This window comes from Xenia sp. Carnegie-2017, unplaced genomic scaffold (assembly GCF_021976095.1).
Source record: "Xenia sp. Carnegie-2017 unplaced genomic scaffold, XeniaSp_v1 HiC_scaffold_20, whole genome shotgun sequence".
NCBI classification, from domain to species: Eukaryota; Metazoa; Cnidaria; class Anthozoa; order Malacalcyonacea; family Xeniidae; genus Xenia; species Xenia sp. Carnegie-2017.
This window is the reverse complement of record NW_025813483.1, coordinates 7,137,097-7,154,457: the sequence shown is the minus strand read 5'-3', so window position 1 is coordinate 7,154,457 and position 17,361 is coordinate 7,137,097. Positions and strand designations below refer to the sequence as shown.

At 38.9% G+C, this 17,361-nt stretch overlaps 1 protein-coding gene across 1 annotated transcript in view; it reads left to right on the top strand.

Annotated features, from left to right (window-relative positions):
* LOC124441241 (leucine-rich repeat serine/threonine-protein kinase 1-like) overlaps positions 1–17,350 on the top strand; it is a 34,354-nt gene extending 17,004 nt beyond the window's left edge. The window contains 17 exon segments of the mRNA XM_046991682.1: positions 56–326; positions 1,647–1,766; positions 2,076–2,300; positions 3,603–3,909; positions 4,436–4,653; positions 5,106–5,246; positions 5,769–6,481; positions 6,920–7,143; positions 7,145–7,177; positions 8,343–8,538; positions 8,927–9,181; positions 10,269–10,397; positions 11,470–11,665; positions 12,533–12,663; positions 13,963–14,647; positions 16,253–16,288; positions 16,743–17,350. Coding sequence (XP_046847638.1) covers positions 56–326; positions 1,647–1,766; positions 2,076–2,300; positions 3,603–3,909; positions 4,436–4,653; positions 5,106–5,246; positions 5,769–6,481; positions 6,920–7,143; positions 7,145–7,177; positions 8,343–8,538; positions 8,927–9,181; positions 10,269–10,397; positions 11,470–11,665; positions 12,533–12,663; positions 13,963–14,647; positions 16,253–16,288; positions 16,743–17,092 — 4,230 coding nt within the window. The 3' untranslated portion in view covers positions 17,093–17,350.
* Positions 17,351–17,361: the final 11 nt, after the last annotated feature.

The window sequence follows — 17,361 nt, the reverse complement described above, 5'->3', positions numbered from 1 at the left end:
CAATTTTATACACACCGAACATTTTTCAGAACTCATCTTGCAAAATTTAATTCAGGCAAGAGCACCTGACTCTGTGGTCATCATTGTCGGGACTTTTTACGACAAACTTTCTGCAAAAGACAAGAAAAGCGGATTTGTCGATCGCATGCACAATCTTATTCGTGAATTGTATGTCGGAAAGGAGCTTGGAGGTGGTGTCGGAATCCCCCGCGAACGTGGTCTTCCGAACGTTGTTCGGACGATCGACGTTAGTTGTACTACCGGTCATCAGATCAGTCAACTGAGAGAAATCATTTACAATACTGCTTTGGAAATCAAAGGACACGGTAGGAAATATGAAAATGCTAGTGAAGTTGTTGGTAGTGGCTAGATTTTATTAGATTTGAAGCATAGGGGGTCGGAATAAGGGGTTTGGTTGGAAGATAGAGTTTGCATTAAGTCGGCTTGAGGTAGAGAATTTAAATTGGTAGGTGCTGAAGTAAGAAAAATAGGCTAAGGGGCTAATTACATGAGCCCGGGTAGCCGGGATTCAGCCAAGCTTTAAATGATTTTGGCAAATAGAAACGATTCAATACTTATCCTCAGATAAATCTTCTCGAGCAATTTCACAAAATTCTTATTTAATAACTACGCAAAACATTTAAAATTGAAACAACATGTTTGGCCTAATTTGAGAATTTCAACAGGAATGAGTTGTGGCGCTAACAAACATTTTTAGTTTTTACGCTTGAAGTTTTGCCCCTTTCAATGCCTTAAAATCATTTCACTCCTCACTGCATCTCGGTTAGCCGGGATCGTGTAAACAGCCCCTAAGAGGGCAGTGGCGTCGCAAGGGAGGAAACTGAAGGGACGTGGCTTCACAAAAGATCAATTTGAGATTTTAAAACATGAAAAGAAATAAAGGGGCTGTACAATGGATAATGAAGGCCTGGAAACTGCCACATGGGCAAAGTCGGTGTAATAAACAGCAATCTTCGAGCATCGTTGTCTCTAAGATTAAGTTGAATACTTTTTTTCACACATCTAGAAGAAAACTGGCCTTCTTAAATCGTGTGTCTTTTAGATCGTAAAGCCTGCCTCAGAAAAATAGCATTTTTGAGAACGTACAGTGAAGGTGGAAAGTCTCGCACCTTTTCACGTTAGCAATGTCCTCCCAGTGCGAACAACCTGGCGACGTCATTGTAAGAAGATTTTTGGGGTTACGGAGCTAGCTCGTAATTTGGGAGGATAATATTAAAAAATTTATGTTCTACCGCATTAAGTTTCTTTGAAATCAATTGTTTTTTTACGGTTTAACACATGCATATATAAATATATCGCCTCTCCCCTTCCCCAATCATCAAGGCTGGCTACGGCACTGAGTTTTGACTTAGGAGAGCTGTTATTGGGAATATGAACTCAGGGGTTTGGTAGTGCGCATTTAATATAAACGACAAGTTTTTTGAAAATAGACATGTTTCGACATCTCATGATGCCATCTTCGGTTTGGTAGTGGTTGGGAGTTAGGTCAAAGGGGGGTGCAGTTTAATAACAGCTTTCCATTGAACTGCGATGACTTACGATGTATGAAAACCAGGTTGGATGAACAATGGAGAATTGAATTTTTCATACCGAACAAAGAAATTTATTCGGATTAACTATTTAAGGTGGTTATACCTTAGTGGAAGAGCAGAAAATTCCGGCCAGTTATCTTGCTGTTAAGGAAGCTGTTCTCAACATTGCAATAAAGTGCAATTATGCAAATCAAACTCCTGTGTTGATGGCTGACGATTTCAGGTAATGTTACGGACACTGAGTGCGGTTAAAGGTCTATTTGTTCTGAAGAGTTAAAAAAATTGACGATACTTGCTCATTACCTACCCATACAGCACAAATGTAAGCCTTATTCACCAGTTGCGCACTTCACCAACAGTTTCATTTGTCCACCACACCTTTAGATGTTTATACAAGAAATAAACACCAATCGCCCACTTCACCAACAGTTTCATTCGTCGACCACACATGTACATCATTATACAGGAAATTATCACCAGTCACACACTTCATCAAGAATTTTTTCGCTTACTTCACCTGCAAATTTTTTCAGACAAAGGTTGAACATGAACTCGATTTAAAACATGTAAAACTACGAGATGACGACGAACTGGCACAAGCTTGTCAATTTCTTCACGATAATGGTATATTGTTACATTACGATGATCCCTCGTTATCTGGACTATATTTTCTTGATCCACAATGGCTCTGTGACATGATGGCTCATGTCGTTGCTATCAGAGATGTAAATCCTTTCGTTCAAAATGGTAGGTTTTCTATTGTAAGGAATAATATTTTCTATTTTGAGATTTTTTCAAGATTTTATAATGATAAATGGTGTTGGGGTTAGGGCTGGTTATTTGTTTGTGTTGGTTTTGGTGTTTTGGTGTTTGTGTGGAATGTTTGTGTTGACTGTTGGTGTTTGTGTTGATGTTTGTGTTGACTGTTGGTGTTGGTGTTTGTGTTGACTGTTGGTGTTTGTGTTGATGTTTGTGTGACTGTTGGTGTTTGTGTTGACTGTTGGTGCTTGTGTTGATATTTGTGTGACTGTTGGTGTTTGTGTTGGTGTTTGTGTTGACTGTTGGTGTTTGTGTTGATGTTTGTGTTGACTGTTGGTCTTGGTGTTTTTGTTGACTGTTGCTGTTTGTGTGAATGTTGGTGTTTGTGTTGGTGTTTGTGTTGACTGTTGGTGTTTGTGTTGATGTTTGTGTTGACTGTTGGTGTTTGTGTTGATGTTTGTGTTGACTGTTGGTGTTTGTGTTGATGTTTGTGTTGACTGTTCGTTTTGGTGTTTTGGTGGTTTTAACTGTTGGTGTTGAGTGTTGGGGTTGACTGTTGGTATTGGTGTTTTTGCTGGTGTCTACTGTTGGTGTTGACTGTTGGTGTTGACTGTTGGTGTTGATGTTGATGTTGGTGTTGGTATTGGTTTTGACTGTTGGTGTTGACCGTAAGCGTTAGTGTTGATGTTGGTGTTGGTGTTGGTGTTGGTGTTGATGTTGGTGTTGGTGTTGGTGTTGGTGTTGGTGTTGATATTGGTGTTGGTGTTGGTGTTGATATTGGTGTTGGTGTTGATATTGGTGTTGGTGTTGGTGTTGATATTGGTGTTGGTGTTGGTGTTGATATTGGTGTTGGTGTTGACTGTTGGTGTTGACTGTTGGTATCGACTTTTGGTGTTAGTGTTGGTGTTTATGTTGGTTTTAGTGTTGCTGTTGCTGTTGGTGTTGACTGTTGGTGTTGATGTTGTTCTTGGTGTTGGTATTGATGTTGGTGTTGGTGTTGGTATTGATGTTGGTGTTGGTATTGATGTTGGTGTTGGTGTTAATGTTGATGTTGACTATCGTTTCGATAACTTTGCGATAGTCGTCTAGACTATCTAAGGATCCATCTAAAGTTCTGTTGGTTGAACGAACCCAACGATGAACATCTACAAACATATAACGATACTTCTGGGTACCTAAAACTATTGATAAAACACAAATGCTAAATAAGAAATGTAAACTTAAACGAAAAAAACAAATATTGAGCGATTCTCTTCACTGTATTTTATAAAATAATTTTTCTAATTTCAGGTGTAATGAAATCCTCTGATCTCTCACACATTTTCAAGAGTGATCGCTTTCCATCACAATTCATCAATGAATACGTTAATCTACTCAACAAGTTTGAGATGGCTTTACCGTTAATTTCTCATCATCTTCTTGTGCCATCTCTTTTGCCTGAAAAACAAATCAGAGGCCATCATATATCCGCACCAGGCTTAAACACTGTTGTTGCTACGGCGATGAACATGATGACGTATACCGAGAACAGAGTGATCAGGCGGCAATACTTGATGTCGTACGTTCCAAGTGGTTTCTGGGCTCGTCTCATCACAAGGTAGTCTACACTGACCTGTATACAATTTACTTGACCTGTAAGCACGTCTACCATAGAAGACACTTCAAAAATAACTAATTTTGAACTCACCATCTATTTCAAGACCGCATTATCTATTTGTTTTATGGCAAGAGTCACTTTTATTGTGGTAGCGCGCTTTGATTGGCTCTGAAACATTTTTGTCTGTCCACAACTTTCTTGTAATGGAGCGGCGGTCCATTACACGTAATTTTAGAAACAAATGTAAAAAAAATGAAAGCAAACATCAATAGTTTTGTGAAATGCATAAAAGCTAAACAAAAAATCGTGCACGAATGTCTGTCGGAAAAATTGGGTTGTATTATCCAGATGACGCAACTTCAGATGACTTATTTTTAATGAGGAAAACTAGAGGAGCGAACGTCAATATTTGCAAAACAGTTAGTACAGAAACACCTCGGTTTGATATTCTTGGTATTCCTAAGACTACCAAAAAATTTTCCATTGCTACATTGCATTACGTCATTTATTTCTGGGGCTTATGTAGGATGATCAACGATAAACAGTTAGAATCTGCGGTCGGCGATTGCTTGTCCTTCACAATGAATCAACAATCCGTTATATTAGAACATCGAGAAAAGTCAAAAATTGCACAACCTGAGTGGTCGTGTTGGAAGACTGGTCTCGAGTTGTCCTGTTATGGTGTCAAACTACTCCGAGTTTGTCAACTGGAGGACGGAGTCCCATTTTATGGTTGCCCAAAAGGTAGGCGTGGGGAGGGAATAATATTTTCAATACTGTACTCTTTACATTTCAATTCTGTGCTCTTTACTTATAGATGTAAATCGTCCAGATTAGTAGAGTCATGAGAAAGATTGTTGGTGTTGCTGTCGATCAATACCAACACCAACAGTCCTTCTCCGGACTCCATTAATCTTGACGATTTACATCTACAAACATGTCACCATACTCCCAGGTTCAAACCATTCACTTTAGTTACTATAATGTTTATATCATTGACAATTCACAAACCAGCGGTGTAATAAAGTCAATTTTACATTTAACGATACTTCTGGGTTCAAACCATTTACTTTTTTACAAATAAATGTAATTATGGTAATTGTAATTTCGTTAAGGAAACAGAGAACGTCCTATAAGTTGTTCGGAGAAGCCGAAGTAGCAGTAACAATTTAATAACAATTTGGTTTTGTGTTTAGATAGTGAACGAATACAGCTTTTGATTAATGGAGAGAAAAAGGATAAATCATCGTCCAATGTTGTCGAAATTATAGCTCCCAGTGTTATGCTGGAAATTGAAAAGTCTGTCGTGAATAAACCACTTGGACGAAGAAACTCAGGTGATGACAGTAGATTGGAGTTTAATATAGGAGGATGTAAGAACTAAATTATCAACACCAAATCAAACTTTTTTTCTGCAGTTTACTGTACAAGGATTCAAGTTTTAACATTAGATCACTAATGATGAAGACACTAGACTGGAGTATAAAAGGACTCGAGATTCAACATCAGATCACTACTGATGAAGACACTAGACTGGAGTATATAAAGACTCAAGTTTCAACATCAGATCACTACTGATGAAGACATTAGACTAGAGTACATAAGAACTCGAGTTTCAACATCAGATCACTCCTGATGAAGACACTAGACTGGAGTATATAAGAACTCAAGATTCAACATCAGATCACTCCTGATGAACACACTAGACTGGAGTATATAAGAACTCAAGTTTCATCATTGGATCACTCCTGATGATTTAACTCATCATCAATACTTTTTTTTTATCTCCATAGATTTACCATTGCAATGAGTCTAATGCAACTTTCTTGATTTAAATCGTCTGGTTTTCATAATTTAAGGTCAGCAAGATTCACCGTCAAAAAATTACTTCTCGTTTTCAATCAAATCAGTGAAGGATTCAAACGTTAAAACTGCTGCTCGTTTTCTCGCCTTGACCATTCACCATATCGACAACCTGTTAGAAGACTGGTATCCAGGTCTCGATTCCATCAACATCTACGGTGAGAGTTTAGTAAATAGGCTTATTCCATGTTCAAAATGCTTGCGTCGTATCATCACCACGGCAACAGTGACGTCATCAAAACCAAAGAATATACCATCAAACGACCATTGGCCAAATTCACACAAAAGTGTTTTCTATTTTAATACACCTCCAAATAGTCCTCAAATTCATTCAACGCCTTTATCGTCTAAGAACGGGATTATATCGCCGTCTTCCGGAAGTGATTCGAGTTTTGGATTTGAGAACGAGAGCGGCTTTGCTGTTACTGATTCTGACGCAATGTCACGTGAGTCGTCACCAGCCTCTAGCGTAGACAACCACGACGGGAATGGGTACGAGCAACAATCATCTGACACTGATACGGACGGTTTTTCAACTAGCTCAGCGACTTCTGGCGTTCAGTCCAGTCCCCAGCATAGGGGAAGCTTTGATGCGAAGTTAATTGCGACATTTTCGTTCGAGGAGTGTGTCGTGAGTTCACAAACGTCTGATCACGTGTACTGCCTCATCGATGGAAAATTATTCTTTCGAGAGGAAGCCCCGGATGTAGTAAGTTGGATTTATCATGTATTAAGCACTTTTATTTAAAGATAACGTCTAAGTTCCATACCACAAAAAACGTTTCACTAAATATAACAAAGCATTCTGCATAAATATAACAAAGCATATGAGGCTTGCGCTAGAGGGCGAGGCTTATTACACTTACAGCAACAGTGAAAACCCTAGTAGCCGAAATAAGATGAGCGTATTGATGGGGTAGCCATATGAAATATGTGCGATCAAATTTAAAGCGTCCACGTCATTAAGCCTTTATTTGAGGGTTATTTCGAAAATTATAATTATTCAGAGATGAAGCCAGCCGTGTTCTACTCCGTCAATACAAACATTTATTCGTTTCTTTAAAAAAATAATTCCGTTTTTTGTTTTCCAGTGATTAAGAACAATAATATTTGCATTCTATGTTTTTCGAGCTTGTGAACTGTTTAGGTTTTTGCCGACGTTGCACCGGAATTAAACATCGACACGAATTGCGTTGATCGAAGAAAGAAGCTGGGACGAGGAACATTTGGTACCGTTTATGCTGCTGAGATCAAGCTTAATGATGGGAGTGTTGAACAGGTCGCTTTAAAAATGCCCCTGGACACTGCTGTGGACGAGAATGCGAGCGAAGAGGAGAAGAATGAGGCAAAATGTTGCAACGTAAAATTCAAGAAGTGCCACATTTGGTTTTACTGAGGCGTACAGGTTAGTTTGAGAGGTTGAATTTTTATGGTTAGGGTTGAACGGTGTTGCTGAATGGTGAGATTGAATAATGTAGGTTGATGGTTGAATTGTGAAGGGCTAATGATGGGGTAGTGAAATGGTGAGCTTTTAATGGTGTGCTATTAACGTTTGGACGTGGTAAAATAAATGGAGTAGATTGCCTATGTTGTTCAAATATTAATAGTGTTAACATCGTGATGCTTGTACATGCATCACAGATTGATATTTTCTATGATTTATCTATTGAGTATCTCTTACCTCTTCCCAATAAAACGTCAAGTCCTAATATATTACCTCCACTCTTCCTACTTGGCCATCCACAACGCCACACCCCTACTCCACTCTACTTACGTGGCCATCCACAACGCCACACCCTTGTCCATCCACCCACCCATTGGCCATCCACCACCCCTCCTCCCTCTCCATCCATGGCCACTCCACAACGCCACAGCCTCCACTCCACTCCCATCCTGTCCACACCCTACTCCACTCCATTTCCGTCCACTCCATCCTATCCATTGTCCATCCATTCCATTCCACTTGTTCCATCCACAATCCATCCATCCATCCTTGTCCATCCATCCACCCTCCATTCCATTGTCCACCCCCCTATCCACTGTCCACAACCCTCCACTTCCATTGTTAATCCACCTCCCCACCCCCCTCCACTTTCCATTGTTAAATCTACCCATCCACTATCCCACTATCCACTGCGTGGCCATACAATCCTGACCCCATCCACTCCCTGTGTCCACTCGCCCCTGTCCCCTGTCCATGACCGTCCTGACGCCACCCCTCTCCCTACGTGGTCATCGACAACGCCACTTCACTGTTCCTACGTGGTCCTACAACGCCACACCCTACTCCACTGTTCCTACGTGGCCATCGACAACGCCACACCTACCCACTGTCCCTACGTGGCCATCTACAACTCCACACCCTACTCCACTATCCCTACGTGGCTATCTACAACATTGTTATCCCATTCCACTTTCTCCACAAGGCCATTTACAGCATCACTACACCCACTTCACCTTTCCCATGTGGTCATCTGTAACACCACTAACTCCTATTTTCTATCCTTGAACATTTTCGAATTCATTACTGCTTTTATAAACCAATTTCTGCACAAATTTTCTTAAACCAGAACCATACGTCAAGAGCTGTCAATTCTGGTCAATCTAAATCACCCGCATATTCTCCAGTTGAGGGGATTCTGCCTTAATCCGCTTTCTTTAATCCTCGAGTTCGCACCGAAGAAGAGTTTAGATCGAATTCTAGCGGACTACAAGCGAGCAGGACAACGACTTGATCCTTTTGTTCTTCAAAAATGTGTAGTTCAGGTATGAAAGTTGGTGAATGAATTCAGTCGTTGATCTCAAATGATCTTATTTTGAAACTTGAGTCTTTATATACTCCAGTCTAATGTCTTTATCTAGAGTTTTCTGATTTTGAAAGTTGAATCTTTTGATACTCCAGTCTAGTGTCTTCATCAGAAGTGATCTGATGTTGAAACTTGAGTTCTTATATTCTCCTGTCTAGTGTCTTCATAAGGAGTGATCTGATGTTAAAACTTGAGTTCTTATGTACTAAAGTCTGATGCCTTCATCAGGAAAGATCTCATCATGTTGAAACTTTATTATTTATACATCTAGTTTAGTCGTGTCTGCTGCTTTGCTTAGGAATCGTTTACCCTAACCCCATATTTTCTTATCTGATTACATTTTTTAGTGCTCCGCTGCGCTGAAATATCTTCACCAGCGTCACATTATTTATCGTGATCTCAAATCCGAAAACATTCTTGTTTGGGAATTTCCGGAGCCGTTTACACCCAATCAGAGCGCACATACTGTCTTGATCAAGTTAGCCGACTACGGTATCAGTAGGTCAGCGTCAATGGCTGGCGCTAAAGGACTTGGTGGCACACTTGGTTTTATGGCACCGGAGATTGAAAAATATTCAGGACGGGAATCCTACACTGATAAGGTTTGTGTGTTATCATTTTGCCACTAGTGCTGTAAAGCTTTGTGCTTCGAAGAATAATTAAACAGGAATTTTGTGTTGGTAAGATTCCTGAGATTGCTTTCACCAAACCTACATAAAATTTTTTTACTCATATGCAAACAATTTCCTCCAAAATTATGTATTTACTTAAAGTATTGCACAATAGTTAGCCACAAGGACCTCAAGCTCTTGTTCACAACATCCTATTCCACGTGCTTAAACCATGCTAATTGATTGCTCATACTAATATAACTGTAATTGTAGTTATTATTTGCTGCTTCATACTTTTTTGAATTTATATTGTTTGTTTACATGCATGCATTCCACGTGCTTAAACCATGCTAATTGATTGCTCATACTACTATAACTGTAATTGTAGTTATTATTTCCTGCTTCATACTTTTTTGAATTTATATTGTTTGTTTACATGCATGCATTTCGATGTATTTCCATTTCATAAAAAAACTTCCGTAGAGGAAAAAACTTACTGGCAGCAAGTTGCCATGTTTCTCAAGCATTCGCTCTAATGGTGTCCATTACAATTGTTACTTATTTAATTGTGGGTACATCGTTGGTTATAAGTTTCTATAACTAAGTGTTGTTGGATAATGGAACCACAGAAACTGGAACTTGATGACCAAGTTGAAACATAATATCTCTTAGCAGGCGATGTGACGTTAAAAAGAAAAATAGAAACACTAAAACGTTTTACAATAGCTACATTGATCCAAAATCATATGACTTATTTTCAAGTGTTCGCCCTGACTTTATATGAACACGGATGGTCTGATGCAAACACGGATTGGTGAATTTAAGTCGTAAAAAATAATCTGTCACATTGGGTGGCATTTTCAAACACCGGAAATCTCAGTGAAGAGATTCGGTTTGTTATTTTCAAAGAGTACATTTTCTTAAAGTGTTTAAGAAGGGGGATTTGCATTTTTTATTAACTGAAAGAAACATACAAATGTTCGCAAGCAATTTGATGTGTAAGGGTCAGAACATGATCACGTGTGTTCTATGGGATTTAGAGTCCCGAGCATTAGATAAAAACCGATTCTGTTTTTAGGTCGATTCTTTTTCATTCGGGATGTTTATGTACGAGTTAATCACATTGAATCAACCATTCTCCGATCTGAACCAAGCGCAGATTAAACAGATGGTAGTCGAAGGGAAGCAACCACTGTTAACGTCAAAGGTATGTTATTGTTGATATTGCATTTTGTAAAACTTTGGAATTTTTTCAGAAGAAATCATTTGAGCAAAACTGCATGAATATATGAATAAACACCCAACTCCCAACTAACGTTCTAGGAACGGCCCTTGATTATTGCTAGTCGTTTTGACCGAACAACGAAAAAGAGGGCATTTTGCATGAAAAAATGTGTAAAGGAAAGACTGATTTTGCAGCATTTTGACGCAAATTTCTTTGTGTTTTTTCTATTCGAATTCATTTCCGTTACTACAATAAGAAATGACCTTGGGTCTTCACTAAAGATGTTTTAATAAAGTTTTTATCGGCGTCTCGTTTATTTTTATGTTTGTTAATTGTGCTTTATTTAAATACTCAGCTCATGTCGAGGTTATTCAAATCTACGCACTGCTTACTTTGTTTTCATTCTTTTACTTGATCGACCTCTCAAGCATACTTCATCGGTGTAATGTTTTTGGTTTTTAGAAATGTGTGTTTGATGCTGCTATCTGTATTTATTACAAACTTCTAACTGTGCGAAAAATCTTCCGATTCTTCAAGTCCCAAAACCCGGGTCGTAGTTTACGCTCCTTCTCCCCAAAAAAATAAATTCTTGGGTATAATTCATGTGATCCTTTTAAAGAGGGTTGAATAACAGTGTAACACATAGAGGGATCCAAAGATGGATTTAAGGAGAGGGGTGAAGAGCCTTGGTTTGAAAGGGGTGCAGGAGGGGGGTGCCAATGTCCCTACCAAATAATAATAAAGCAAACAATTAAGCAAAACCAATTGTGTTTGCTGTTTGATATAGCACACTGGCACACTTCCAAATATGTCTCTGTCATAATAAAAAAAAGATAGGATAATTTAACAAAAAATTCTGACTTGGTGCAGCAAGAATTAGCCTCCAAAATCTAATCCAAAGTAGATCTCCTTCCCTCCTCTCAAATCTACAAAACTATCCCGGATTCATCCCCGGATGTACCTTGTATTGCTTAAGACATTTCAACCAATAGGTCTCACGAATATGTATTGCCAATAAAGCAGAAATAATCAATAAAAGGCGTCTTTTCCACAGGACAAACGTGCGCCAGTGTTTGCATTAGAATTAATGTTATGGTGCTGGTCGCAGAATCCCGAGAAGCGTCCGTCAAGCAACGAAATCTATTCAATATCGACGTGTTCGGAGTTTCCAAGATTACTTGACGTGTTAACGTTTAACGAAGCGACAAGTCTCTCTAAACCTATCACAACTCGATCACGTGACTATGCAGGTGCGTTGTCAAGTGCTTTCAGTAAATTTCTGTGACCTATCACGAGTCGATCACGTGATTAGTAAAATTACGGGGCTTTTTTCATTGAATTTCGTCTGATTTTTTAATGGCTAGGCTCGTGTTGAACGAAACTTTCGGAGACAGTGATTATGTTTATTTTCAGAAACACGAATAAATGGAGTAAATCTATCAAATTGATATGCATTTGTTGCTACAAACCGTTGCGCCATAAAAACGAACCAAGTTGTCGTGACGAACGACTCTTGTAGTGCTTATGGTTTTGATTGCAACATTACACTATGTTTTTACATGTTTTTTCTCTTGAACTATTATTACGTATGGATTTTCCTTTTTTACTGAAATTCGTCTTATTCACTCTTTCTGCCTTGGTCTTTAAAACATTTCCGCCACCGTAAATGATATAATAAACGCTACCTATCAAATGCACGTCTCGAACTATCCCCGTCGAGGAGTGAGATTCTATTTTACGCCTCTATCTAATAAACGCCTCCCCCCAACACTCACAAGCAACATTACAATTATGATAATATCCTTATCATAATGTGTTGTTGATTGGGCACAGAAACCGTGCATTTAGTCTTAGTTTTGTTTTCGTTTGTTCACTTTAGAGTGATAGAAATTATGTAAACTCTATATTAAACGACTCTTATCTCTTAAACGCCTCCCTTAGAACAGCTAGAATTTGTCTAACGCCTTGGACGCTAATTACACCATATACCGTAGTCTTCAATAGGGTGAGAATTGTTTTATTTCGCCATAAAGGCTCCGCAATATTTTCTCGGTTTTGGTTTCAATGAATTCAATTAAGTAATTATGGTTAACTAATACATTTTAATTCAACGACAGGACAAGGCGCAGATGGGCAACTCAGTGTGGGTAAAGAAGTGTGGCTTTTTCACAGTAAATTTATTAAAGGTGTCACGAAAGACATTGTGGATGTTTTGTCTTTCAGTAATGGACGTTCGGATCACATGGAGGTAGGCTATCATTCACAATGTATCTACTCTCTTCCTTATTTTCGGCATACTTTGTGGAGCCTGGAGTACTACCCCTAAGTTTCATGTTTTTAGCCAGCTGGTGTCCCTTCCCTCCCCCCCCCCTTGCCTTTTTCTTTGTTCGACAATAAAACTTATTTTCATTTTTTTATTTTGTGTTGATGTGAATTTGGTGAAACTTGAACTTGAAGCTAAAGTGTTAGGGATATTCATATGATCCCGGCTGGCCGGGATTCAGTGTGGCGTGAAATGATTTCGAAGCATTGAAAAGGGCCAAAACTTCAAGGTTTAAAATACAACTGTTTGTTAAGCGCCACAAGTCATTCCTGTTGTAATTCTCAAGTTATGCCAAATTAGCTGTTTTGATTTTAAATGTTTTGCGTAGTTATTGATTCAGAATATTGTGAAATTGGTCGAAAAGATTTATATGATGATAAGTATTGATTCGTTTCCATTCGCCAAAATCACATAACGCTTGACTGAATCCCGGCTACCCTGGCTCATAGAATCAGTCCCTTAGGCCCTGTTTACACGATACCGGATTCGTTGAGCAATCTGATATGAAAAATGCACTCTGTTCACACGATACCGGATTTGTAAGACGCAACATAAGTTCTTAATTCGCCCCAGTACTTGTATGTGCGAGCAAAAACAACGATGGTTGCTAATTCAAATATTTCGTAAGAAAATGAGAAATTTTTTTGTCAGATAATAAAGTAGAGCTTTTTTCTTGAGCGTTTTAAGGTTTTGGATCAATTCTGTACGAATGAGCGCAAGGACTGGAAGAGTATAAAGTCCAAATACGACGGAATATATGTTGCCATTACAATAACACTAGGAAGAAGCTTTTCACACTACGATAGTACATTGTTAAAAGCTTAAACATGCCTAGCTCAAGATATATTATTTTTATTGGCGGAATTATTCATTGAAAACATAGTTTGTATCTCTATGTTTGCTTTCATTTTGAAAAGTCGCACGAACTTTTAGTTGCCAAAGCGGAACTTATCGGATTCGAGCGTTCACACGACAACGGAACGCTCCAGGAAAACGATACAAAGCGTATCGGATTGCCGCGGAACCGTTAAAGCGAAAGGCATATCCGGTACGAAAAGTAAACAGGGCTTTAATCCCCGATTTCCTAACGCCATAGGAAATGTGAATCCATATCTGTTTTGATATCACACCCCCCCCCCCAGGCTTCTATTTACGGTAACATTTTTTATCCCAGGCATCCAGTTTCTGCGATTAATTAATACTCTACACTTTTGCCCATGACAGGAATTTGTGCTCGACAAATACACGATACGCGTTGCGTGCAGCGTGGGCAATACGGTGTGGCTTGGGACCAAGTCGGGTGTTATACTTGTCTATTGCGCCATTACGTACAAACTGCTTTGCCAGGGAGCTTTGGCGAGCGACAAACTAATAATGGCGATGATTCACGCGCCCAAGTGTAATTGTGTGTTTGTATCGTTTTATCATGGGCAAATAATGGCGTATTCTGACAACGTTTACAGTAAATTTCGAGAAAGTTGTGATATTCCTTCTCCTAAAGACCTCACTCCATTACGCGTTTATGTCGGTGACAATTTCGCCCACAGTCTTGCCATCATTGGCGTGCCTAAGGACAACCATGGAACCGAGGGACCAGTAGCGATAGAGTACGAGGTCTGGTTAGGACGAATCAAAGGCCGCATACTAATTCTAGATGCCGAGACACTCAAGGAGAAACAAGAGATAGCCGCAGAAGATTGCGAACTAGACAATCCAATTCTAGATAATCTGGCCGTGACGTCATTGCAAACCTGCCAAACCTTTAGTGGTAATATTGACAAGTTTGATCCCCTGGCCACATCTGTATGGATAGCGGTCTACCCTGGCACGTGCGTGTATCGTTACGACGCACGTGCGAAATGCCTGTTGAATAGTGTGGATTGCTTGCAGAATCATCTCGCGGAAGAAGGTAAGAGCATTATCACTGTATCTTAATGTTTTTTGTGTGATGTTAATGAATTGGAAGTGGTGGCTTGCTGGGGATAGAAAGGGATAAGTGGGTAAATTGCAGTGAGTTTCCGTATTTCATCTATTTAGTCGCCTGTGGGGATTATTATTTTGCAACTATTGAAGTTGGGGTTATTAGAAGGGATGGGGGCTAAAAATAGGTTGGGAGCTGAATAAATTTTTACACAAATTTGCCAGCGCATCTTAATTCACGCTACACATGCTTCTATATTGATTTCTATTTGCTAAAATAGCCAATCCATTTAGCACATTTTGAAAGTTTAAATAAAAGAAAGTTCCAAGAAAGCTTAAAACACATGTCTGCAATTTTGATACAAAGCAAGTTGCCATTTTGATTTTTACATTAATAAAATTAAAACGAATCAGACATTTGTACCATTAATAGCCCTATTCACAGGACATAAACTAATTAAAGTTAAACCTGGTTAGTAGTGTTTTCACGCAAAATATTTAACCTGGGTTAAACCCGGGTTAGTTTATGACGTGTGAATAGGGCGAATGAATAAAGCTTAATTAGCTTTCGTATTTTGATATGATTTTATCGTGAGATTGACTGACTGGTGATTTTTCAATTTCACCATACAACACAAATTTTTTTACTGTCTTCATTGACACATCTCCTAAATCTATAGTAAACTTTCATTTTGAAATTAATGTTTGCATTCGTACTTTTTGAAATAGTGACGTTTTGTGATTTGAAAATTAGATAATTTATCGTCAGTTGTTTTGATTTACATTTTCGTTACTTGCTATGTGATCAGTTTTCATAACAATTAAAAACTTGTTGTAAAGCGCAAGCAGAACAGTAGCGTAAGAACAAAGTGAAACATGATTTTTAACGTATGCAACTTAAATGAAGATATGATCTTCGCACTTTACTGGACAATTTAAGCAATTGTCTCATGAACCTGAAAAACTCAGGTGACTCAACGGGATTCGAACCCATGACCTCTGCGGTGCCGGTGCAGTGCTCTGACCAACTGGGCTATGAAGTCACAGTGGTGAGCAGGTCAATTTTGTTGGGCTCATGTTTTCTCGTGAAAGGAATGTCATATGAAAGAATGTTTTATGCAGGCCATTTGACCTGCTCACCACTGTAACTTCATAGCTCAGTTGGTCAGAGCACTGCACCGGCACCGCAGAGGTCATGGGTTCGAATCCCGTTGAGTCACCTGAATTTTCAGGTTCATGAGACATTTGCTTAAGTTGTCCAGCAAAGTGCGAAGATCATATCTTCATTTAATTTCAAGCACCGCACTGCATAAAACATTCTTTCATATGCAACTTAGTAAGGATGGATCATAAATCATCTGATTTAAATATCACAAACACTTTTATAGTTCCAGAAGGAAACATGCAAAGATCATAAGTCCTTTACAGTTTTAGATGATCTTGTATCTATCTTGATCGTTTTATACACACTTTGACTTAGTTGGTAAAATAGTTGAAATTTCTATTCTGAATGATTTCGATACGCCTCTGCCAAGGTTAGCTGAGCGCTTTATATAATCAGACCTAAGTGATGAAAACTTTCTTTTTTTACCAGGTTCTCATAGCTATACCGCTGACCAAAGACACAAAGGTATGAAATGCCGAAATTTTTCTTACACAAGCCCTTGCCCTTTTAAATGTTTGTTTTCAAAGTATTGTTTCAAAACAAGATTGTCGTTTTGTTCAAACAACATCCTGTTTGAATAAAGGCTTTCTAGGAGAAACGGTTTTTTACTAACAGCCTGTAAGGTTTTCCGTTGTGACAAAGCTTTCAAACACTCCTGAGACTCTGGGACTGTGAGCGAGTCATCGCAGGAAGTAGAGTTGAATAGCGCACGAGATCAGACTTCGGCTGATATAATTTTTCATTGAAGGCTGTTTTCCCTAGGCGGTATTTTCCTCGCGCAAAATCAATTTTTCGTCATGATTAGTTGTCAACAAATAATGAGGACGTCACCAACCACTCATGTGCGTTTAAACTACTAGCTTTGAGTAATCAACCTAAAAAGGTTTTCCAACGTTACTAATGTTAAAAAAATTTTCAGTCACCGAAGCACAAGTGCTCTCGCTGTTGGTGGTCAACAAAGAACTATACATTGGTACCAGTAGTGGTGCTTTTCTGGTTTGCAATAGTCTATCGCTTTTAGTCTACTCCGTTATACGATGTCATAAATCCTATCTGGAGTCGTTGTTGCCATTGACTACCACGCCAGTCACGTGGAATCTTGATACCGCTGATGCCGCGCAAAAAACACATAATCGGCTCGTTCTGACCTTTGGGAAGGGTTACAGGAGTATCTGCGCTGGCGGTGCTTGGAATGCGTCAAAACTTTCCAAAACATTAGGAAAGGGATGTGAGCCCGTCATCCTCGTATGGCTTGCTGATGAACGCTGACGTTTAATAAGGTACTTCCCCAAGCATTTTTGGACGCTTGATTATCGTTTGCTTGTTTGAGGGAAGAAGTAGATGCAGTCCTCCCAATTTTATGAAATTCCCGAAGGCGAAAGTTTTAACATTGTTTGATGTACAAAGCATAGTTGATTTTGAACTACAGAGAATGTGGACTGAACAAATGAAGTTCATCATAAAAAATTATTGATCTTATTTTTATGGCATGCGCTGTTATGTCATGTTGTATGTGACCAAATAATTGAAGCCAAATC